Genomic DNA, 25427 nt, shown 5'->3' with positions numbered 1-25427 from the left:
TACATTTATTTTAGAGAAGGGATGTAGGATGTTTCCATATGATGCATATGAAAGTTACTTGTATTCCCGCCAAAATGTGTTTAAGGCGGGAGAAATTGAGTCTGGGGCAGTCTCGCTTGGGTAAGCGTAGCCTCAACACTGTCACGTGCACTGCTGCTCATCATGTATTGAACTGTGTGAAAATACAGCTATTGCATATTGCTCGTGTTTGAGTATACCCAACCTGCTTACAGAAAGGAAATTAAACCCTTGATATCAAACCAGGATATAGCAGTAAAGAAATTAAAATGAGAAAAATGCAGTGAAAATAAATGATGTGAATGATCAATTCTAATACCTGCCTAAAAGTGAAGTCCTGGTTCTGGTCTCTCTGGATCAGCAGGCCCCTCAGTCTCCAAAAAGCAGGAAACTAGTTTTCTGTACCCATGGGGCCAGAAGAACTAAATACTAATAGGATAATATCTTCTAAATTAGGCAAAGAATAAACTTTTTAATACCTCAGTAAAAGAACATAAAATTGCAGTGCCTCAAGTTCAACTGAGGCCATGCCTGCTGGTTCAGGCACTGACTTGAGAGAGAGAGAGAGAGAGAGGAAAAATGGCAATCAATGAAAACTCAATTGAGGCTTGTCCTCCAGAAAGCAGATATCTTCTATGCAATCTTGCTATGGAACGGCCAGGGACTTTAGGAAAAATATAAGGACTTGAAGGTATTAATAGATATGCATACTCCTTGTCCAAGGGAAAATGAATATGACAGAACCTTAAGTGATTAGGGAGTGGGTAGTCATGGTGGCTGCCCTATATAAATTTTTGGGGATATTAAAAATTTCACATTTCATCTGACTCAGAGTAACAGGCTATTGCAGTTCAAATCAGTCAAAAAGGGGAGTACACTGTATGTTCCCTTGATCTTTCCCAAATAACCAGGTTACCCCAGAGGAATTAATAGCTTTAGTTTACTTTACTATACTCCACAGCTGGTCTTTGCTTTTCTTTGTTGATTGTTTAACACCTTCTAATTCTTCACTTGTTAAAATTTCCTCACAGCTCTCAAATTACTGTATTACACTAGCACCTTACCGTAGTGGATTCCAATATTTCACGATGTTGCCCTAGTCTGATAAAAATAATAAAAATATTTTGAACTTACCAGAGAAATCCAGTAAGTACCATAGAGTTATGGGACAGTAGAGAGGCTTTCTTTTTTGTGCCTGTGAGGATAGGGGGTAAACTAATGAACAACTGCACTTGTGTTGACTGATGCATTCCTGGTTGTGCCTGTGAGGGTAGATAGTGAATGAACACTTGCACACATGTCCAACATTTGCCTCTTTGTGCACCATATTAGGAACCAGTACCCTCTCTTTCTCTCTCTATGCAGTATTGTACTGTACTGTAATTAATACAGCACATTAATGTATTGCATTTTTCAGTGTGTGCTCATGTGTGCAGAGTATATGCACACACATACATGTTAGAATACACTGAATGTCAGTTTTCTTGGCATAAAGAATTTAAGGTAAATGTGTTGAAAAGAAATGTTTATGTTCTATTTATTAGGTGTTGTAGTATACCATACTCATCTTGGGAGCATATTGTCAGAAGCCGTTCATTTTGGATGTGCAGTACTGTATATCTCTAGAATGATAAGTAATTCAATTAATTTAAGTGAATGGTAATAAGAAAATACCAGTTAGGATATGTTGTTGAATACTTATTTGGAATTGTGCAAGGCTGTAAGCTACAGACTTATCTTTGATGTTAGTGGAATTGCCAGTATCACTGATTTCATGCTTTGGAACCATTATTAGCAAAAAGTAAAGTTATATTGTATAGCAAGCAAGAGGAATGTCAGTACTCCTATTATTTGATAAATCTCTTGACAGTATTACAAACCATGTGCAGGATTGGAGGCTGGGTAGGATTAGACAAGGAGATGAAACACTTGGCTACTAGAGAAGATATACTTGTGAGAATTAAATTAAATTTGAGACTAATTTTTTATTTATGTTGCATTTTTGATATGTAAGATATTTCACAATTGCAAAACAAAAATTGTTCAGTCTTATTATGTATATGTTCCATGATCATTTTATTAGAGTTGCTCTCTCATAATTAAGATTAATTTTGTCTTTATCCCATCATTTGCAAACTAATTGTTCATCAGGATGTTTTTATAGTATTATTAGGCAAACATTTGGTAAAAGTATGAAATGGACACACACATACTCCTTCTATCCCTCGTGGCATGTTGAAAATGATACTGTGCATCCTGTCACATTGCAAACTCATGATTATAAAAATGCACTAGTAATACATGTATTTAACACATATATATTTGTGTAATGTACTTATAGAGAAATTATTTTTACAGTACAATATAGTCTTTTGAGAGATTTTTTTAGTAAGTATCCATAATTTCCTCTCATTCTGAGAGGCTAAGGGTGAAATATCACTAGCAATAGGTACACTGTTATTCTTAGAGGCTAAGGGTGAAATATCACATGTAATAGATAGGTAGACACTGTTCTCAAACAGGTGTGTTTTTGCATAATCCACATCAAATAATTAATAGAGTATATGATTATAAGTAAAATTGTTACTTTCTATGATGGAGCGGAAACTTGTACAGTATGAAGCAAACTTGAATAAGCAAGTCAGTATAAATTTATCAATGCATCTTCATTAGAAATGTCAAGTATTAATGCTAAACTGTTATTGAGACATGGTAAAAACTCAGACAGGCTAATGTGTAAAATTGGTAGAAAACTCAGATAATACAGTAAAATATAGTAGTATGTAACTTCATTGGGAGATAACCAAGCATAAATAGCCTCTGATTTTATTGTAGGCAAGTAATTTACAAGCTTTCATCATTATTGTCTTCATCATCATCATCATAAAAGCGGTACATTAAATATGTGCAGTGAGTTCTTTCTACTCTCCTGTCGTGTAACTTTCTTCCTGAACTTCCATCAGGTATAGGTCTTCATTAGCCTTCTTTTCATTTGATTCCCTTGGTTTTCCTACAGGCCATCTTATTGATAATACCTCCCTGTGTACTGCATTTGTTCATATGCAAACAAACCTTCGATCTTAACAATAGGATAATTTCTAGCGCCCAGCTGGATCCGGTTAAATCGCAGATGAAAGGCAAGGAATCTTGAGAGATCTGGCAATGCGTACGTATATCGGGTGAAAAGTGGGCGAGAGTTGTGGTTGACCTCTCTCGGCCTTTTACCCAGTTCATTGTCCATTGTCGTTTGTGTTTCTGTGTTGTGTTTGCTTTTATTATGGCTTCCTCTCCTCAAATGGGTTTGTCTGTTTCTGCCATTATAGGCTACATGGCAGCCCGGAGTTTAGTGTTATGTCTTAGAGGTATCAACATCTCTTCATCCTGGGAACTTTCCTTGCTAGTTAAAGGGTTTGAGCAATCGAGTTCTCCTAGAGAGCTCAAGCCCCCGACGTGGGATGTTTCCTTGGTCCTGAGAAGTTTCACTAAAGCTCCATATGAGCCTTTGCGTCGTTCATCAAACAGGGACTTGCCACTCAAAACAGTTTTCCTCCTGGCCTTGTCATCTTCAAAGAGAATGGGGGAGCTGCATGGTCTGAGCTATGGTGTGAAGCAGACCAGGGGTTGAGGGTCAGTGTCCTTCGAATTTTTCCTGGAATTTGTGGCTAAGACCCAGAATCCTTCGGTGCTTGATGATAAGTTCACCTCCTTTTTCATTCCATCACTGAATGACTTTGTGGCTGGTGATTCTCAAGAATTTTTGTTATGTCCTGTCAGGGCTCTACGTTGCTACCTTAAAAGGACATGGTACCTTAGGCCAGGCTGTCGTAGGCTTTTTGTTAGCACGGGGTGTGCGAAGAAAGAGGTGCTGAAGAATACACTTTTTTTGGATACGAGAAGCCATCAGACATGCATACTTGACTCTTGATGATTCCGCCACCACGTCTGTGCAGGCTAGAGCACATGATGTTAGGGGTATTGGTCCCTGTCTGGCTTTCAAGAAGAATTTGGCTGTACATAGAGTGCAGAGGGCTGGTACTTGGTTACTTCAGTCCACATTCACCTCCTTCAATCTTAAGGATGTTGCCCACAGAGCTATGGACACATTTTCCCTAGGTCCTGTGGTGGCTGCCCAACAGATTGTGTAACTCATCATTGCCCTCAACAGGGCACATTTGTATCTTACCTAAGATGATTGTGTGGTTGAGAGAATGAGTGAGGTGGCTAGTCTCTTTCTTTCTCTTGTACCTTTCCTTCTTCCTTCGGGCTGGTTATGGAATAGACACGTCATTTCCTGGGCTGGTCTGATATAGGTGAGTAAGGTGGTCATACTGATAGTTTGGTTGCTTGGTATGCAAATAACCAACCCTCAAGTTTCTCTGTAGTTCCCTATACAATGATTCATCCCATATATCATTGTATGTCGCTCAGTGACTGAGTATGTAGCTGGATATCAATATATCTAGCTTCTCACGGGCATCAGCTCCTCTCCGATAGATATTTCTTCTGGAGCTGGACTGGTGGGTAGGCCTCCAGCCTGTTTAGGATGTATGTACCTCCCTCCAAGTATAAGTCTATCCTATTAAGACCGAAGGTTTGTTCGCGTATGCACAAATGACAAATTTTCTAAGACAATTTGTATTTTTCATAGCTACAAACCTGAGGTCCTAACATTGTACTGCCCACCTCTAGCCGCCCCTCTGTATTACTAAGACGTCCTGGGTTGGGAAAGACTGAACGCTGTAGCGTGTATGCGTGGTCCTTGGCCACTTTTCACCTGATATACGCACACGTTGCAAGATCTCAAAAGATTCCTTGCTTTTCATTTGCGATTTAACCGGATCCAGCTAGGCGCTAGAAATCATCCTATTGTTAAGACCTCAGGTTTGTAGCTATGAAAAATACAAACTGTCTTAGAAAATTTGTCATTTTTTACTTATTTTCCATCATACCTTCTTATCTCTTGTCCAAACCATCCTAATCTTTTAGATCTCAGTCTGCTTTCCATAGTCTATAAACAAACCTATTATAGAACTGCAAAGATTTACATCTCAAAAATCTCGGTAGCCTCCCAACTCTCATACCTTCCCTCCCCATATTTATTGACTACTGATGTTTTAAAAGTAACATATCTTTTATTTACAGGAAAGATGAAGGTGTTCAAGTGCCATTTGACAAGGAAAGCTCTAGCATAATAAAGTTGAATAATGCCACCATATTGTACTTAAGAGAAGTCAGTCGGTATTTGGCACTAGTGTGTATCCTCAGGGAGGACAACTTCGAGAGACAAGGTATTTACCGATTTTTGCTGTGTAACCAAATAAAATTTTATTCATTAGGAATTTTTTGTTGCTTTGGTGATGTTTTCATTTTACTGGAAGCAATTTTTCTTCATTGTGTTTCCTGCAGAGTTGAGCAAGCACAATCCCGCGTATTTTACGTAAAGGTAACTGCTGGTATGTTGAACTTGGATGATAATGATAATCTGTGTTGTTTGCCAGGAGCTACTTGTCCTGTTGTTATTCAGCTAGTCATATATCCATCATTCTTACATTTATTATATTTCCATTTCATTGGGAATATGCCTGGGAGTTGGGATATGGTGTTATGCTGATTATGCATAGCACCTACCTGCTTAACTGATAAATATTTGATGATTAATAATCATCAGCCTTTTTGCAAAGATTGCCTGGTCCCCTTGACAGTGAGGCATTTGCTGGTTGAATGTCTCGGTCTTGGGGATCTGAAGAACCAATACCTCTGCAGCTCATGGTTTATCATTGCTTGGGTTCTCACAGAGGATGTTACATATGCTGCAAGTGGCAGTTTTAGCTCTATCTCAGAAGCTGGTCTCCAGGAAGAAATCTAATCTTAATTCTTTTTTTTTTTTTTTTTACATAAGTGACTTACTATGCAATTAGGTAGATGAAAGCTTCCTACCTGGCAGTCCAAAAATTCAAATTCACGGTGACGGTACCTTTGCTTGTGTAGGTGAACAGGTTCCACTTACTTTTGGGATCACCAGGTACAACTCAGCAGAGAGCTATCAATTAAGCTTCTGCTGGTTCCTGACTGCCATTGGTGGTTTTGGGCAATTCTCTTCATCATTTTTTTGTATTGTTTTCCAGTATATTTTGGTGAAGTGTTCAATTTGGTGGATTTTGTTGGTTAATCCTGTTAGCTAAGATTAACTTATTGCTTTTCCAACTCAGTGTCTGACTCTAGTTCCACAAGTATTTGGTATTGTACTGAAGGTTGCAAGAGTAGGCTATTTTAAGATCTCTTGTGATTCTCATAGTTAATGTGTGAAGTGTAGGGGGCAAGAGTTTAACCCTTAAACGCCAACTGGACGTATTTTACGTCAACATTTTTTGTCTCTCGGGTGCCGACTGGACGTATTTTACGTCGACATACAAAAGTTTTAAAAATTCGCGGATAAATACTTTTAGGCCTACCAGCCAAAAACTTTTGAATCACGCGCCTTGGGGGATGCTGGGAGTTCACGGATCAAGGTGTTGTTTTGTTTACAATCGTTACACAGGCGCGCAAGTGCGAATTTCTTTCTTGCCGCACTAAAAGTATCTGTGACACATCTCGGAAATTATTTCGTCACTTTGACATAATTCTTCTACCATTTTAAATTAGCCGTTACATGGTGTATTATATATGAAAATGTGCGCATTTTTATGTAGAATACAACAAAAAAATACTCATGATTGTAGCTTTTATCAGTTTTGAGATATTTTTATATAAATAACGATAAGTGCCAAAATTTCAACCTTCGGTCAACTTTGACTACCAAAATGGTCAAAAAACGCAATTGTAAGCTAAATCTCTTATATTTTAGTAATATTCAATCATTTACCTTAATTTTGCAACTAATTGGAAGTCTCTAGTACAATATTTCGATTTATGGTGAATTTATGAAAAAACTTTTTCCTTACGTCCGCGCGGTAGCTCTTCCGAAAAAAATCATACATGCGATTGTGGTAATGTTTGCACTATTTTAAATTAGCCGTTACATAAAGTTTTATATATGAAAATGTGCGCAATTTCATGCAACAAACAAACTAAAAACAACCATGATTGTAGCTTTTATTCAATTTTGAAATATTTTCATAAAAAATGATAAGTGACAAATTTTCAACCTTCGGTCAACTTTGACTCTACCGAAATGGTCGAAACGCAATTGTAAGCTAAAACGCTTATATTCTAGTAATATTCAAGCATTTACCTTCATTTTGCAACAAATTGGAAGTCTCTAGCACAATATTTCGATTTATGGTGAATTTATGAAAAAAATAACATTTTCTTTACATCCGCGCGGTAACTCTTCCGAAAAAATCATACGTGCGATTGTGGTAATGTTTGCACCATTTTAAATTAGCCGTTACATAAAGTTTTATATATGAAAATGTGCGCAATTTCATGTATAATACAACAAAAAATAGTTGAAGGTTGTAGCTTTTCTGAATTTCGAAATATTTGCATATAAATCACGATAAATAGAAAAAAACCACATTCAGTCAAATTTGACTCTACCGAAATGGTCGAAAAACGCAATTGTAAGATAAAACGCTTACAGTCTAGTAATATTCAGTCATTTATCTTCATCGTGAAACAAATTCGAAGTCTCTAGCACAATATTTAAATTTATGGTGAATTTAAAAAAAAACTTTTTTCCTTCCCTCCGCGCGCGGATTCTCCGCCACAAATCTCCGAAATGCGTAAGTCCCATTCTCGGAATATTTGCTCCGTTTCATATTAGGCATTTCATAGAGTTTTATATATGAAAATGTGCGCAATTTTATGTAGAATAAAACTAAAAATATTTGAAAGTTGTAGCTTTTCTTATTTCCAAAATAATTGCATATAAAAAATATATATAAAAAAAATTCGACATTCGGTCAACTTTAACTCGTCAGATATGGTCGAAAACTGCATTTGTAAGCTAATATTCTTACAGTATAGTATTATTCAATCATTTTTCTTCATTTTGAAAGAAATTGGAAGTCTCTAGGACAATATTTAGATTTATGGTGAATTTTTGAAAAAAATATTTGTTTACGTCCGCACGTTACGATACGAATTCATGCATTATTTTGTGATAATATTTTCTCTGTGTTGCTTTTATCGTTTTACAATGTGTTATATATCAAAATGATTGCAATTTAGTGTAAATTACAACGAAAAACAAAGTAACTTGTTACCTTTAACCGTTTTGCGCACAGCGCGATTTGAATACAATTATATATGAAATTTTGTTTTTGCGCTATCATATATCGCATTATTTATATATGATAATGATAATTTTTTTCATTTCTGATGGTTGCGTACTAAACATCAGGCAATGATAAAAAAGGAGCCAAAAATGAACTCTTAATCTTCAAAACTAAGCGCGCTGTGATTTTTTGAAAAAAATATTTTTTCCGCTTCCGCGCTCACTCTGAAACGTCTCCGGCACACGGGAGACATTTTTTTTTACCGCTTCGGCGTTTAAGGGTTAACAGGATCTCACTTGCTTAAAGTGTCAAGGTTTGATGACCAGCAATGGAAGATATTTAAATCTCATTCAGAAAAGTTGGATAAGGATAGAAAGAGGAAGGTGGCCTTTTGAACTGAAAATAGGGTGAGCTTAGAGGCTACTCCTTTGCCTGCAGCGGCAGAGTGTAGCGCTGTTTCTTTTATTCCTGCTGTTTCTCCCATTCTTAGCCCTCCAGGTTCCCATGCTTCCAATCTTGAAACCAGCTTTGAATCTAGGTTCAATAGGAACTTTGACTTTTTAGCTAACGCTGTTATGGAATTAGGATTATCTTTTAGAGCGTTTCTGGTGAAATCGACCAGTGCTTGTGCAGCGCAAAGTGTTAGTGTTGTGCCTGAGGAGGTGGCTGTCCATCCCACCAGTGCTCCTAGACAAAGGTCCTTGTCCTGCATACTGGAGGCCCAAGGGAGGCTGGTGGGATTTGCCCGCGGGCAGTCGCCCCCTCCATTGAGCCTCTCTTGTCCACTCAACACCAGCTGTGGGGCACTTGGCATCATAGGTGGGATGCTTGGCATCAAAGGTAGTCTGCTCAGCACCAAATACTGGACATTTGGCTCCAGCTTTGGGTCTCTGCGGCACCCTCTCTCCTACATATGTCTGCTCAAGAGGATCCAGCGTTAGCACCAATTTGCTGACGGCTTAATGATCTGATGGGTTTTTTTTGAAGAAGAAATCCATGTTTCCTAGGAGTGAGAAATCTTTCTTATCACCTGTCTTGTCTGATAAAGAAGAAGCTAACCCTAATACCACTCTCTCTTCAGTTTCTTCAAGTCTGCTCAGGTACTTCTTGCTCAGCTTCCCGGACTTCTTTGAACCTACTCCGCTGAATTTGCCTGCTTCATCTCTTCTTATGAGAAAAAGGACTAGTGATAGCTGCCTTCCTAAGCTAGTTCTTTCCTTCTCTTAAGAGAGTATTGAGAGAAGTCGATGTGTGGTTAGCTGCCAAGAGAGATTAAGGTAAGGCTTCCTTTGCCCTCCCCTGGTCTAAGCTGTTGAAGAGGAGGTACCGTTTTTATGCCATTGGAGAGGCTCCACCTTGGGAGTTGCTACCTCTTCTCAAGGGGACTTCTCCAGTTTGGTTGACATGCTGCCTTTGTTTTGGCCAAGGTAACTTCTACCTGGACTTTGATCACCTCATCAGAAACTTATTAAAAAATCTGGAGGTTTTTAGTTTCCTGGATTGGATGGTAGGAGCTCTTGTCAGGGAAACTGAAGACTCTCCTGTCCTGACAGAGGATTTCACAGCTAGCAGGTCTGGTGTCAGTGTCTTGTCCTTCACAGACAAGGCAGTCAGGGATGGCTCAGCAGAACTAGCTTCTCGCTTCTCTATGGGTATCCTGAAAAAGCAAGAGTTGTGGTGCTCATTTGCCACTAAGGGAGTTACAACCACACACAAGTCGGCCCTCTTGTTCTCCCTGTTTGATAAGACACATCTCCTCCTGCAAGAGACGGTCAAGGAAGTGTTGTTGGCACTGCAGAAGAAGTTGACACTTGATCTTCTAATGCAGTCAACAAAGCACGCGAAGGAAGCTTCGTCTACTGTCACCAAATCTTTCTCCCCTCTGCAACCCCAGCCCTTTCGAGGAGGAAGATACAGACCTAAGCGAGACCCCAGACTAACTTACGCCCCCTTTCGAGGTCAGTTAAGAAAACCTTTTAGCTAGCTAGCAAGTGAGATTCTGGTCCTTGGTGAAAAATTGTTCCCTGTAATTGTGGGCTATGTATAAATTCTCTCAAAGTTCATAACTTTCAAAGCATGGAAAATTACTAAGTTTTGAAAGTTGTTCAAATCTAAATTTTATTTTCCTTTTACCTTCTTAGCCTCCAAAGTACAGTGGACCGCCCGTATCTGCATTCTCAAGATTCACGGACTCGCCTATTAGTGGATTTCTCTTTAGACCATATCTACCCTTTTGTTCACAGGAAATTGCATTACTTTTCATTGAGAAATATTCACAAATGACTGTATTTTCATATATAGCTAGCTAGTTGTCGACTTATGACCAATGATATATAGCTAGCTAGTTGTCGACTTACGCCCAATGATATATAGCTAGCTAGTTGTCGACTTATGACCAATGCAAGTTACGAATGATCGACTTTACGACCGCTCACAATTAAAACAACTGGGAAACGATGTGAACAAGAAAGAGTGGTGTTCAGCTGAACGTACGACAGTGTTGTCCCAGCTCCTGCCTATCCACACATGCAGCTCACTTTTTGAGCTGCTACTGACTATTATCGTGCATCAGCAACAAGGATATAACTCCAGTAAACTTATGCCATCAAACACAACCATAGATAAAATTGAGAGAAAATAATTGTAATCAAAACTTCAAGTCTTGAAAGAACACATTTTACTGTTGTTTGCACGTAGATAAAAGATAAGTAACGTAACGGTAAAGCTCGTGCTACGATTAAATCAAGTGAAAATAGCGAATGGAATCATGTAATATTTTTACACAATAAACATGCATACAACGCAATCTGTTAACGAAAAAAATAATTTAGTTCACGAGATGTATTAAATTCATATTTCAACTTAAAAATACGCTGTATAGTGACAAATTACCTTGTCTCTTATAAGTATCTAGATATTTTATGCTAACTAGAAGCAAGGCAATTCGCTCTGAATTGAGTTAAATACAGCAAAATAAACTCTTATTCGCCATCGGCTGATTTCCAAACCAAAACATTGATCGTTCAATTATGCCGATGTCGGTCTGAATCTGATTCCCGTTTCGTGTCCAATTTTTTTTTCTACAGATAGTCAGAATACATTGAACCTCCAGAATTGGCGTATATATTCTCCAAAATTGGCTTATATATTCTCCAGAATTGGCTTATATATTCTCCAGAATTGGCTTATATTAATGATTAATAAATAATGTCGTATATGTAGCATACAGTATACTGTAGGCTAGGCTTCTGTATTCGTATGTATACAGTGGTCCCCCAGTATTCGTGGGGGATGTGTACCAGACACCCCCGTGAATAGTTAAAACCCACAAATAGTTAAAACCACCACTAAAAATGCTTATAACTGCCTGTCTTGAAATATACCTAAAATTATTAACTTACTGTATTAATCTTTGAGGTTATATTATTAATATCATTTCAAAGTCATCTCAAACATTTTACTATTAAAAATATATACCTATAGCCAATAAGAGAGAGAGAGAGAGACCATTGAATGGCATCATCATATATCTGACCATCAAGAGTGAAATTATGAATTATTTCTGAGACAAAGATGATAATAATGGAGAGAGAGAGAGAGAGAGAGAGAGAGAGAGAGAGAGAGAGAGAGAGAGAGAGAGAGAGAGAATAACTCCTAGACTCCGGCTCCTTTCCCTCCCCCTCCAATTCATATATCAAACTGTCATTTATTCCCCTGCCCACCTTCCTCCAAATGGATAAAAAGACTGGGAATCACACATTTGTAAGAGAGAGAGAGAGAGAGAGAGAGAGAGAGAGAGAGAGAGAGAGAGAGAGAGAGAGAGAGAGAGAGAGAAATGTTATTGTTACTGTTTAATCTCATTAAACTTGATATTATTTGTAAACTAGTACTGTATATTATTGTTTTACCATAAAATGTAGTAATGTCCTTAAGGATATACTTATACATACACTTCCAGCCCAAACAGAGGGTGAGAGTTACCACTATGACATAGGTATCTCGTGTGGCAAGAGAGAGGGAGAAGAGAGAGAGAGAGTTATCTTTATTTAAAGGAGTGAAATGATAGATTATTGTATTTCTTTAAAATACTATCACATATGAATTTTGAAATTAGTTATATTACTATTACTATTACACAAAAATATTAATACACATACACATGAATCATGGAAATTCTTTCTTCTCAGTGAGAGAGAGAGAGAGAGAGAGAGAGAGAGAGAGAGAGAGAGAGAGAGAGAGAGAGAGAGAGAGAGAGAAATGGGATGATTAATGTAGTATTTCTGTAAAATACTTTCACATAGGATTTTTGTAATTACAGTTATTATTATTATAATATTATTATTATTATTATTATTATTATTATTTTTGCCTTTATCACAGTCCTCCAATTCGACTGGGTGGTATTTATAGTGTGGGGTTCCGGGTTGCATCCTGCTCCTTAGGAGTCCATCACTTTTCTTACTATGTGTGCCATTTCTAGGATCACACTCTTCTGCACGAGTCCTGGAGCTACTTCAGCGTCTAGTTTTTCTAGATTCCTATTCAGGGATCTTGGGATCGTGCCTAGTGCTCCTATGATTATGGGTACGATTTCCACTGGCATATCCCATATCCTTCTTATTTCTATTTTCAGATCTTGATACTTATCCATTTTTTCCTTCTCTTTCTCTTCAACTCTGGTGTCCCATGGTATTGCGACATCAATGAGTGATACTTTCTTCTTGACTTTGTCAATCAACGTCACGTCTGGTCTGTTTGCACATATCACCCTATCTGTTTCTGATACCATAGTCCCAGAGGATCTTTGCCTGATCGTTTTCTATCACTCCTTCAGGTTGGTGCTTGTACCACTTATTACTGCAAGGTAGCTGATATTTCTTGCACAGGCTCCAGTGGAGGGCTTTTGCCACTGAATCATGCCTCTTTTTGTACTGGTTCTGTGCAAGTGCCGGGCATTCACTTGCTATGTGGTTTATGGTTTCATTTTTCGTATTGCACTTCCTACATATGGGAGAGATATTATTATTATTAATTATTTTATTCATTTATTATTATTCTTATTATTATGATTATTATTATTATTATTATTATTATTATTACTATTGTCATTTGAAAATATTAATAAACATATTATACATACGTGTACCATAAAAATCTCTCATCTCAGTAGTGAGAGAGAGAGAGGGAGAGAGAGCGAGAGAGAGAGAGAGAGAGAGAGAGAGAGAGAGAGACTCCCTCCCCTCCTGTCACATTACTTGATACATTTGACAGCTGTTGGACTTCAGCTTGGACCTGGAGTTCGAAAGAAAGATGCGTGAAGACTGGGATTTCCTTAATTCTTTGTGATAATCTTATTAAACTCACTAATACAGTATTGATCAATATTAATATTTTAAAATTATAAAATAATTTTTGTATCATAAAAATGTATATAGGCATGAAAATAACATTAAAATACACTAATTAGTGATTATTTATCATAAGAAAACCCCGCGAATAGGTGAATCCCCCTCAAATAATGAGTAGATATGGTCCAGAGAGAAATCTGTGTATCCGAAGAACGCGAATACGGGGGCCCCGCTGTATACGATATATGTACCATGATATCATCATCATCGTATACACGAGGCAAACTTGTTAATGTTATTCAATTTCTCTTGGTTTCTGAATAATTTCCTTAAGCCCAGTTGTGGGCATTGGAACCTAGAGAATTAGCTGAAATTAATAATTACTATGCCATATATGTATAAAGTATACTGTGTAGTGTAGGCTAGGCTACCCTGTATGTAAAGATGGTACTGATTACCCTAGTGTAGGCTAAGCTAATATAATATTCTTATTGTAAATTAGCATGGGCCAACTTACGTCCAAATTGTCTTACGACCGGTTGGTCGTAACCAATTGCAGTCGTAAGTCGACAACTAGCTGTAATTTTCATGACTAAATGCACCTTTTGTAATAAAACTACAGTGGTACCTCAAGATACGAAAAGCTCAATTTATGAAAAACTCAAGATACGAAAGCAAATACGAAGATTTTTGTGGCTCTACATACGAAAATTGTTCAAGATACGTAAGGTTGTTGCTGTAAAGTCCGAGATTCGCCCGGACCACCGATAACAAGGGCGTGACTATTTTGTCCAGCAAGAGGAGCCACGTGCACGATGAAATGGAAAGGCTTCTTCTTGTCTGGATAAAAGACAAAGAAATTGCTGGCGATACGGTAACGGAGACGGCAATCTGCCACAAGGCCAGCGCTATTTTCGTCGATTTGATTGCCCAGGCCGAAGACGACGGAGGGTAAGGGACATCGACGCCAACCCCAGACTTCAAGGCTTCTCATGGGTGGTTCGAAAAATTCCGTAAATGGACAGGCATCCATTCAGTGGTGCGGCATGGGGAGGCGGCCAGCTCGGACATGAAAGCGGCCGAAGCCTTTATTAAGACGTTCAATGAGATGACTCTCAACGAAGGCTACAGTTCTCAGCAAGTCTTCAGCTGTGATGAGACTGGCCTTTTTTGGAAAAAAAATGCCTCGTTGAACGTACATCACGGCGGAAGAGAAGAAGCTACCTGGGCATAAGCCTATGAAAGACAGGCTTGCGCTCGCACTTTGTTCAAACGCCAGCGGGGATTGCAAGGTGAAGCCCCTATTTGTCTATCATTCTGAGACTCCTTGAGCCTTCAAGGCCCACAAAGTGCTTAAGGAGAAGCTTCCAGTGATGTGGAGGGCTAATGCGAAAGCCTGGGTAACAAGACTTTTGTTCACCGAGTGGGTAAATCTGTGTTTTGGCCCGACAGTGAAGAAATTCTTGGAAGAGACGCGCCTCCCTCTGAAATGTCTGCTGTTGTTGGACAATGCCCTTGCTCACCCTCCTGGCCTCGAGGAAGATATCCTAGCGGAGTATTCGTTTATCAAGGTTCTTTATCTTCCGCCTAACACCACCCCTTCAAGTTTCCTTTGCAAGAATTATTGTAGTTTCTCTCATTGTATGGTAAATTCTATTTGTGGCAAGGCAAGACTCAACAAAAACGGTGTAATTTTCATTTGAGCAATTTTGTGTCCATGTGTGTTTGTTTGTCATGGGAGGCTTGTGTACATGTACCGTCAGACCATGGCTGGTCATTTGTCCTAAATTTGATGACCTTTCTAGGGACATATCTAATTAAAATAGGCATCAGCATTTCATTTAACTTCTTCTTGGGATCAGGATCTAATTTTAGCATCTGAAATATGAAGTGCCTGACAAGCTTCAAGTACAATCGTAATTGGCTCTGGATTTCAACCAGTTCATTTTTCCAGTATAGTGAAATTAGGAATTCTCTAACCTGATTGATAGATATATCCATCTTAATGGTACAATGATCAGAAGTGTCTATATATTCACAGACTTGGCCTTCAAAACAGCTGGAACATTTGTGAATATGATGTTTAATCTATTGCCAGAAATGTGCGTGGGTTCCTCAGTTAGCTGGACAAAATCAGAGGATACACAGAACTCAAAGCAGACTGGCCATGTAGATCTGTGTAATAAGAATTTAGCAACTTACTATGTTTTGGATTAGTCTCCATAGATAGCAAATGAAGCTTTTGAATTCTGTGACTGACCCACACTAATCTTCTCCAAAAGACAGTCATATATTATAGTTCGTTGATATTTGGATTGCTGTAAACAGTAAGTACATAAACATTGTAGAACGTACTGAAAATTTTAAAACTAAGACTTCATGGCCACTACACTCCAAATTTTTCTGATGATAAATAGTTAATCCTATTTTAATTTAAATTTCCTAAAAAATCCTAGTCTGTCTCTACCCACCATCCGAAGGTGTGATTCAGCTATATATTATATCTGTCAGGTAAGTTTCATGAACAAAATGTTATTGTTATAATACAATTAAGTTGTTCATACTTACCTGGCAGATATAATATACTTAGAGTGCCCACCCTCCTCCCCTCAGGAGACAAGGGCCATGAATAAATATGAATAGAAAATGGGAATGGTTCCTGATATCCGCCGCCCGGCGGCGGGAATGGGTACTACCACCTGACCGCCCCACACTACGTGTGCCGCGAATTTTGAAATTCTGTCGGACGTCAGAAATACAGCTATATATATATCTGCCAGGTAAGTATGAACAAACTTAATTGTATTATAACATAACATTTTAATAGTTAAAACACAAAAAAACTCTAAAAATGCTTATTTTACCCGAGTGTTTTATTAGTTTTATCATAAAAGGTGCAGTCAGTCATGAAACTTATACAAAAATACTGTAATTTGTGAATATTTCTCTGTTTAAAGTACCGCAAATAGGCAAATTTTCCACGAATAGATGAGTCCACAAATTGTGAGTCCGTGAATAGTGGGGGTCGATTGTAATTTGCTTTTTTTTTTTTTTTGAGCAACACTGTGTATTAACTAATTGCTGTAGTTTTTCATTATAAATACATGTAGTATGGTGCGTATACTGAGGTTATCTGGCATTGGTACAACGAAGATCATTGATGCCAAAATCAGTTTTAAATATCAATCATTAGTATAAAACTACTAAAAATAAATAATAATGATTTGTATAAAACAAATTAAAATATAGATAGAAATGATTAGTATAAAAACAAATTAAAAATTCAGCAAAGTAAAATTTCTTAAAATGATAAAAGCAAAGGTGTTTCATAATTTTTGGAGAAGACCAGCTTCAACCAGAAATTTAAAAATGCTGCTGGCATTATAGATCACATCCTCTCCAAGGATCTTGGAAAGAATGTACCTGCCATCCCCACCAAGATCCTCGGAGAGGTACCGACATCTAAGGTCCCGAAGACTGGGGCATTCAACCAGCAGATATCTAACAGTCAAGGAGACTAAACAGTCCTCACAAAATGGCTGGTATTCTCCAACTATAAGATACTTTTGAGTCAGTTGAGTTTCCCCAATTCTTAGTATACATAAAGCAGTTTCCCATCTCCTGGGCATATTACTATACTTCCAAGGAGATATCACACTAGTAATCCCTTATATTTGATTTGGGTTGGCCAGTTCCTATTGTCCTTGCCAGATGTTAAGAATGATAGTTCTAATTTGTGGTCTGAAGTCTCTAAATAAGAGCAGATATCGCCTCAGAAGTAATTTGGCTGCAGCCTGCTTAGCTAATTCATCTGCCTCTTCATTTCCCCACACACCCACATGTGCTGGTACCCAGCAGAACTTAATTTGAAGGCTGCTGATCTCAATTATATGAATCTGTTGCAAAATTTTTAAAACTAAAGAGTTTGAAGAATTAAAAGTACTAAGTGCTTGCAGAACGCTCTTAAGAATCTGAGAAAATTAAAAAATTTCCTTCATCCAAAAGAACTATTTCCTCTACAGCTACCAGTATACCATATAAGTCTGCTGTGAAAATTGAAGCAGTGAGAGGAAGAACACCTTTACAATTAAAGTATTTATTAAAAACTGCAAACCCAATGCCAGTGTTAGATTTGGAGCCATCAGTAAAGATGAAATTGCAGTCACCATGTTTTACAACATGTTCCATAAAAATAGTGGGCTTCAATCTGTCATATCTTTCTTAGACCAGAAGAAATATTTACAGAAATTTACCTCTGGCAAATTCCAAGGAGGAGTTAAGAGGCACCTTAAATGGAAGTACTTTGTCCCTGAGTATATCTAAATTCAATAGAATCTGTTTAACCCTAAGCTCATAAGGTTAGGAAGATTTAGGGTGTGTTTCCTAAAATCTAAAATTCATTTTATTACTTACAGCTTTAAAAGTCAAAGAACCTGGAAGTCTTTGCTGCCTATACCAATGTCTTAAGCATAGAAGACTGGCGATATAGATCCAATGGTAGCTCTCCAGCATCAACTAAGGAACTTGGAAACGGCAAAGTTTTAAAAGCCCCTGTAGCCAGTCTTATACCTGCATGGTGTACTGAATCTAAAGCCTTCAACTGGCTTTTGTGGCAGATGCATAAATTTCACAGCCATCCATAGGAGAGCTTAGAAAAAATCAATCCTTTATTATATCCCCAAGAGAGTTTTTCGATCTGCACCCCAGTATGTGTGTGTTAATACCTTCAAGATGTTCATAGCATTACAACAAGTATTTTTAAGATGTTTCAAATGGACGGACCATGTCAATCTTTGATCAAATATTAATCCTAAAAATCGTGTCTTGTACACAAGGGCTGACCTTTGATGTACAAATCAGGATCTGGGTGTATGCCTCTAATTCGGCAGAAATGCATAACGACAGTTTTACTAGTAGAGAACTTGATGCCATTCATCCCAGCACACTCAATAATTTTGTCAGTTGCAAGTTGTAACTTCCTTTCAATCATCATCATTCTTGCTCTCTAGTCACAGATGTAGAGAGGTCATCAACAAAAAGATTATGAAGAATATCTGGCAGAACAACAGATGAGACAGTATTTATTGCTAGCACAAACAAAGTCTAACTCGACATGCTTCCATGTGGTACTCCCTCTTCCTGACACTTTCTCTTAGAAAGTGTATTACCAATCCTAACAGAAAAAATGACGACCCAAAAAAGCCTGAATAAACAAAAGTAATTCTCCTCTCAATCCTGCATTATAAATAGCTTTAAGAATACCACATCGGCATGTAGTGTCACATGCCTTTCTAAATAAAAAAAAAAACTGATATATGATGCTGTTTTGCTGCAAATGCCCCACAAATGGATGATTCCAAACAAATTGATACATCACTTGTGGAATGCATCTTCCTGAAACCACATTGGGTTAGTGATAAAAGACCTTTCTTTCTAAGATACCACATCAATCTTGCATCGACCATCTTCTCCATGATCTTACATAGACAAAAGGTCAATGCAATTAGTCTGTAACTGCCCACTAAAAACTTATCCTTGATAGGTTTTAAAAATGATAAAATTATACAGTTCCCACACTGCTGGATAACTGTTATCATGCAAAATTCTATTCATAATAGTACTAATAATAAATTTTTTTAGTATTAATTGATGCATGTTTTACCATTGCATAAGGGATTTCATCAGGGCTGGGAGCTGTATCATTACAAGATGTCAATGCAGAGTTAAACTCCCTTTCTGTAAATGGTTGGTTGTAAGACTCCATTCTACTAACTGTGAAATCTGTTAGCATTTGTTCTCTGTATCGATATTGGTATCCTGGATTGGCTTCAGATTTGCTTGAGATGTTAGCAAAGTACTCCTCTAATTGATTAGCTACTTCCAGCTCATTAGTGATAATTTGTCCATTTACTTTTGATTCTGGAGGTTGACTTGGATTAAACTTTCCTGCAGTTTTACTAATCTTTCTCCAAACAAATGAAGGTGGAGTTCTGTCGTTAATTGACGACACATGCAGACCATGACTCTCGTTTAGCATCCTTTACTGCTTGAAGGAACTGTGCTCTGCATTTTTTATAAATATTAAATTTTCTTCTGTATGGTGTATGTGGCACCTAATAAGAGATCTTCTAGTTATTCTCTGTAAAACTTGCAATTCCTCAAACCACCAAGGAACTGGTTGCCTTCAAAAAATACCTGTAGATTTAGGGATAGAATTAACACCAGCCATGTGGAAGGTTCCATTCAGCAGGTCAATAGCATCATCCACCATCTGGAAATCCTTGAATTTTTGCCAATCAGCTTTTTCTAAGATCCACCTTGGTGATCTTTATGGAGGAGGATCAAAACCAGTACTGATGACAACAGAGGCATGGTCACTAGTGTACCAGTCATCTAGCATTCTCTAGTTGAAATCTACTAGGGAATTAGAACTGGCTATAGACATGTCAATACTAGATAAAGTTCCAGTTTGAATATGGAGATGAGTTGGTTCATCTGCGTTTAGTAGTCCTATATCTTCACTTTCTATAAGTAATGCTGCTGGTGTTACTTTTGTCATTCATTACTACATCACCCCACAATGGGTGTCTACTATTAGTGTCTGAGTATGAGGAAAGGTTGTGGTAATTGTTGAATAAAATATTTCATATCTTCCTCATTTAAATGAGCATTTGGAGGAATATAAATGGAACATATATTTTGAGGATGCGACTCCCTTAATAGGGCACTCTAGGGGTCCAACCTAGATATACACCCCCTCCCCCCCCACCAGTGGCTTGGGGGTCATCAGTCCGTCGAGATCGGACCCAGCACTGGGTGTGGAGTTAAACATAAAAGTTTCCCCTCACTCGAACATGTCAGGTACTCCAGCTTCACGGGTAAGGAGGAATGCTGTCCAACCCCACCCTCCATCAAATCAAAAGCACTGTCAGAGCCTGTGAGATTCATGCCAAAAGCAATCCACAAAAATGAGAAGGTATGAGAGGTTGGATAAGTGATTAGAGAAAAAAGTGAAAGATAGTAGAAGAGGAAGGAATTAGGAATATGAGAGAAAGGGTTGTAGGACGATCCATCAGGACCCGGGACACCTGTGGGAGTAGTATTGCATTCCCACAGAAGCCAGGGTCCCTTATCCCCTCACTCCATAAAGGATGGGAAATGTGGAGTATTTACCACGTTTGTTTAATAAATAAATGATTTACCTAGTAATAAGTACCCATGTTCAAATATTATTAATAATGATACATAATAATAATACAGTACCCCCGTTCATGCACGTTTCACATTTCCATGGTCCAGTTTGTTGAAGATTTTTTGGAACACAGTATTCACATTTCCACGGGGAACTTTCACTATTTGCGGATTATTCTTTGGGCATTATCTCTTAAAATAATCAATAATTTGCTTTTTTCATAGAGCAATGCTGTGTATTCAGTAATTACTGTATTTTTTTAATTAAAATATAAGAGAGAGAATTGTGGTTTTCACATCCAAGTCTAAGCACAGTATACTGAATGGATTTTGTAAGTGAAATATTGTTTAACTGATATTTTGCTGTAGTTTTTTATTAAAGGAATATGTACGTATACTGTCAGAGAGAGAGAGAGAGAGAAGAAGAGAGAGAGAGAGAGAGAGAGAGAGAGAGAGAGAGAGAGAGAGAGAGAGAGAGAGAGAGAATATAGAAGCACAGTGACTGCTGGTGACGAGAATTCAAAGGCACTACAGGGGGTCCTCGAGTTACGACGTTGATCCGTTCTTAAGATGCGTCGTAACACGATTTTCAGCGTAAGTCGGAACATTAAAAAATACCACATGATTTAATGTAAATACCTATCAATAACAACGAGAGAACAATTCCTTACCTTTATTAATTTGATTGGCTTGCACACTGGAGAGGAAGCTGCGGTGCTGGAGAGACTGGGGGAGGTTAGTGAAGAGAAAAAGAACCTCCAGAAGTTGCTGGAGATGCTGATTCTTGAGGTGAGGCAGAACATACTACTGGAGATGCTGAGGCAGGTGATTCTTGAGGTGAGGCAGAACATACTACTGGAGATGTTGGGGCAGGTGAGTCTTTAGGTGAGGCAGAACCTACAGAAGGTGCTGGAGATACTGGGGCAGGTGAGTCTGGGTTAGCAGAACATTCAGAAGGTGCTGGAGATTGTGGGGCAGGCGAGTCTGGATTAGCAGAGGCAGCTGAGGTAGAGGGTACAGGATCTCCTGCAGGCCTCTCTACCTTCTTAAAATACTGCTCCAGGTTAGTCTGAACAGAGAGCGACCTCTTTTCATCCAAGATCTCCTTGTAACACTGCATCAAATCCATGACGCCTCTGGAAACCCTAGTGAACCTGTCCAAGTTGGGATCCTGAGCCTCAAAAGTTGACAACGCTTGCTGCAACTCTGCAAAACCTCTTATCAAGTCCTGCCTTGTGAAAGCCTTAGGCTCTGGGGTGGGTGCTTCTTCTTCTTCCTCTATCATCTGCTTCTCCAGTTGTATCAGGTCCTCAGCAGATAACTCCTCGCCATGAGACTCCAGCAGCTCTGTAACATCATCAACCTCCATCTCCAAATTGATTTCCTTACTCAGGGCAACAACGTTCTTGACAACTAGCTGAACTGTGTCCTCAAACCCATGGAAATCATTCACAAATTGAGGACAAATTTTCTTCCAGACACCATTCATGTTTGTTTGCTTAACCTCCTCCCAGGAATTAGCAATGTTCTTTACAGCATCAAGGATGTTGTAGGATTTCCAAAAGTCCTTCAGAGTCAAGTCCTTCTTGGTTTCAGTTGCCTGTAAAGCCATAGCAATTGTCCTTCGTAGGTAGTAGGCCTTGAACGAAGCAATCACTCCTTGGTCCATAGGCTGTAAAAGGGCCGTGGTATTAGGTGGAAGGTAAACCACCTTGACATTAGGGTTGAAGTCTCCCAGCTGGGCAGGGTGTCCAGGGGCATTGTCCAGCACTAGCAACACCTTAAAGGGGATACCCTTGGAGGCGCAATACCGCTCCACACTTGGAACAAAATGGTTTACGAACCAGTCCTCAAACACTGCAAGTGTCACCCATGCCTTCTTGTTGGACTTCCAAATTACTGGTAGTTGACCCTTCCAAATGCCCTTGAGTGCCCTTGGATTTTCAGCCTGATACACCAACAAGGGCTTCAGTTTGAAGTCGCCAGCAGCATTACCCCCAAGAAGTAAGTTAGCCTCTCCTTGCTGGCTTTATGACCGGGTGCTGACTTCTCCTCCTTGGCGATGTAAGTGCGGTTAGGCATACGTTTCCAAAACAAACCTGTCTCGTCTACGTTAAACACTTGCTGAGCAGAATAACCCCCCTCCTTAATTATCTCAGACAACGCTTTAGGAAATTCACTCGCTGCTTTCTCATCCCCACTAGCAGCTTCACCTTGCAATTTAAGGTTATGGTAATTGGCCCGAGCCTTAAATCGCATAAACCAACCCCTACTAGCCACAAACTCTTCACTTTCACTTCCCTCCCCCTTTTCTTTTTTCAACGCTTCAAACAATCTTTTCGCCTTCTCCTGAATCACCATAAGGCTGACTGGGATACGCCGTTGATTTTGGTCTTCCAACCAAAGCACCAATAACCTTTCCATTTCAATTATTAGACCACTACGCTGCTTAGTTATCACTGTCGCTTTCATAGGAGCAGATCCTTTCACATGTTCAACGATGCGCTCTTTATCTTTGATAATGGTAGCAACGGTCGAACGGCTAAGGCCAAGCGAGCGGCCAATGTTTGTTGGCGTTTCTCCCTTCTCAGATCGCTTTATAATGTCCACTTTAATTTCCATGGTGATGGCCTTTCTTTTCTTCGATGCACTACCATCAGAAGAGTCCGCCTTGCGCTTGGGAGCCATAACAAAGAGCAAAAAGTTACAAAAACGATACAACACGAGGGAGAGAGAGGCAGTGTAAACAACCAAAATGGCGTATGGGCGAGGAATGAGCGTAGCGAAGCGACGCCGTCCTCTCCCCCACAAAGCGTATTCTTCCGCCGTGCGCCCGGAACTAGTTCGCGTTTGTTTACGTTGCTTACGACGCTAAACCGCGTAAGACGGAACGACGCAAAATATTATTTTTTATATTTTTATGGGGGCGCGTTCGTAACCACGAAACATCGTAAGTCGAGACCGGCGTAACCCGAGGACTTACTGTATTAGTCTGGGAGCCAGCAGGGGTCAGGGTAGCTGAAAAGCGAAAGAATTTTTTTTTATGTTACATTACTGGATGCATATCATGGGTCAATGAAATGAAAGTCTGCCGGGTGTCTGGCAGTGGGTGTGGCTGTAGGACCTATAAGAATTACCTGGAAAAATGGCCTAGGTCAGCTCAGAATCAAAACTTTCAAAACCTGCACCAAAATGTTCCTTATGATTCAAACTATCAAGAATTGCCAATGCCAGACATTTTTGGCGACGGGTACCCCCTTCCAGAGCTCAAGTGCAAAAGAAATAAAACTAATTGGAAAATGTCCTGCATAGTCCCAGGTATCTTGAATTGGCATTGCCAGATATTTTCATTGGTGGGGTACCCCCGCCAGACACGCCCAAAAGACCACACTCTCTAGGTAACCTAGATCAGCCGAAGAGAGAAAGAATTGAAACCAACTCCACAATGTTAAGCAGATCCACAGGCACTATGAATTGGCATTTCCAGACATTTTCATTGGTGGGGTACCCTTGCCAGACGTGCCCAAAAGACCACACCCAGCAGCTAACCTAGATCAGCCGAAAAGTGAGAGAATTTATACCAACTTCAAAATGTTAAGCAGTTGCACAGGGATCATGAATTAGCATTGCCAGACATTTTCATTGGTGGGGTGCCCCTACCAGACACGCGTAAAGAACCACACCCTATAGCTGATCTAGAACTGACACTAATTTCAAACTGTTTAGCAGACCTCCATACATAAGAAATTGGCACTACCAGACATTTTTATCTGTGAAATACCCCCGCCAGACACACCAGACACACTATGGCTGACTTAGCTGTATGGTCATTGATATTTAACAGAAATTGAAAACCTTAACAAGTTTTCTTTCAGAGAATGCAGAAAACTCATTTGGGTCAGACTCGCTGATCTAGATCAACTGAAATGTGAAAGATCTTAAACTTTAAAATTTCTGCCCTACCAGACATTTCCATAGGGTACCCCGGACTCTAGACCAATGATCCATGCTAAATATATGAGACCAACTCCAAAGTGACTTCCACAAACAGAGGAAACAAAAACTGAAACAAAGATATGCTTTAGATAATTTAATATCAGTTCATCAAATTCTCCATACCCTGAAGGAGGCTAGGGCCATACTACCTACAGAATAAAGACCCTCATTGATTGCTACAGGCCAGGGATGACTAATCTGTGATGTATACTTGAATGGAACTCAAAATAAAAATATAAATATTTTCTTTAAAAAAAATTATTGTAATAATTGGCATAAATAAAACAAGTAAGGGTATCTTTTACTAACAAATAAACATGAAATCCCTACAATGTATGATTACATCAAACAACTAGATTCATATTAAAACCACATCCATTATTAAGGGATACAGCTCTTGCTTTAAGCACAGAGGTCTAGATTTGTCCTCCAATCAGGATCTAAATGATCTCAAGTCATTTGACTGTCGATCTCAAGAAATCTAACTCTGTCCTCTGGAATTAGGACGTTGTTTTGAAATGGCTCACATGTCCCTCCTACGAACTGTTCCAGACTGCCTCTTCAAGAAACGTTACCAAGAAAACCTTTTTCCTGTAGCCTTGGCCACGGCCAAACATGTTAGTGAGCTACAAGTGATCAATAAGAGAGTGAGTTT

At 38.9% G+C, this 25427-nt stretch overlaps 1 protein-coding gene across 1 annotated transcript in view; it reads left to right on the top strand.

The window, feature by feature from the left end:
• LOC135198821 (ras-related GTP-binding protein D-like) overlaps positions 1-25427 on the top strand; it is an 83354-nt gene that overhangs the window by 48474 nt on the left and 9453 nt on the right. The window contains exon 5 of the mRNA XM_064226790.1: positions 5161-5306. Within this exon, the coding sequence (XP_064082860.1) occupies positions 5161-5306 (146 nt within the window). The remainder of the gene's footprint in view (positions 1-5160; positions 5307-25427) is intronic.

The sequence above is a fragment of the Macrobrachium nipponense genome, chromosome 22, assembly GCF_015104395.2.
Source record: "Macrobrachium nipponense isolate FS-2020 chromosome 22, ASM1510439v2, whole genome shotgun sequence".
Classification (NCBI taxonomy): Eukaryota; Metazoa; Arthropoda; class Malacostraca; order Decapoda; family Palaemonidae; genus Macrobrachium; species Macrobrachium nipponense.
The sequence above is the reverse complement of the archived record's forward strand: the minus strand, read 5'-3'. Positions and strand labels throughout refer to the sequence as shown.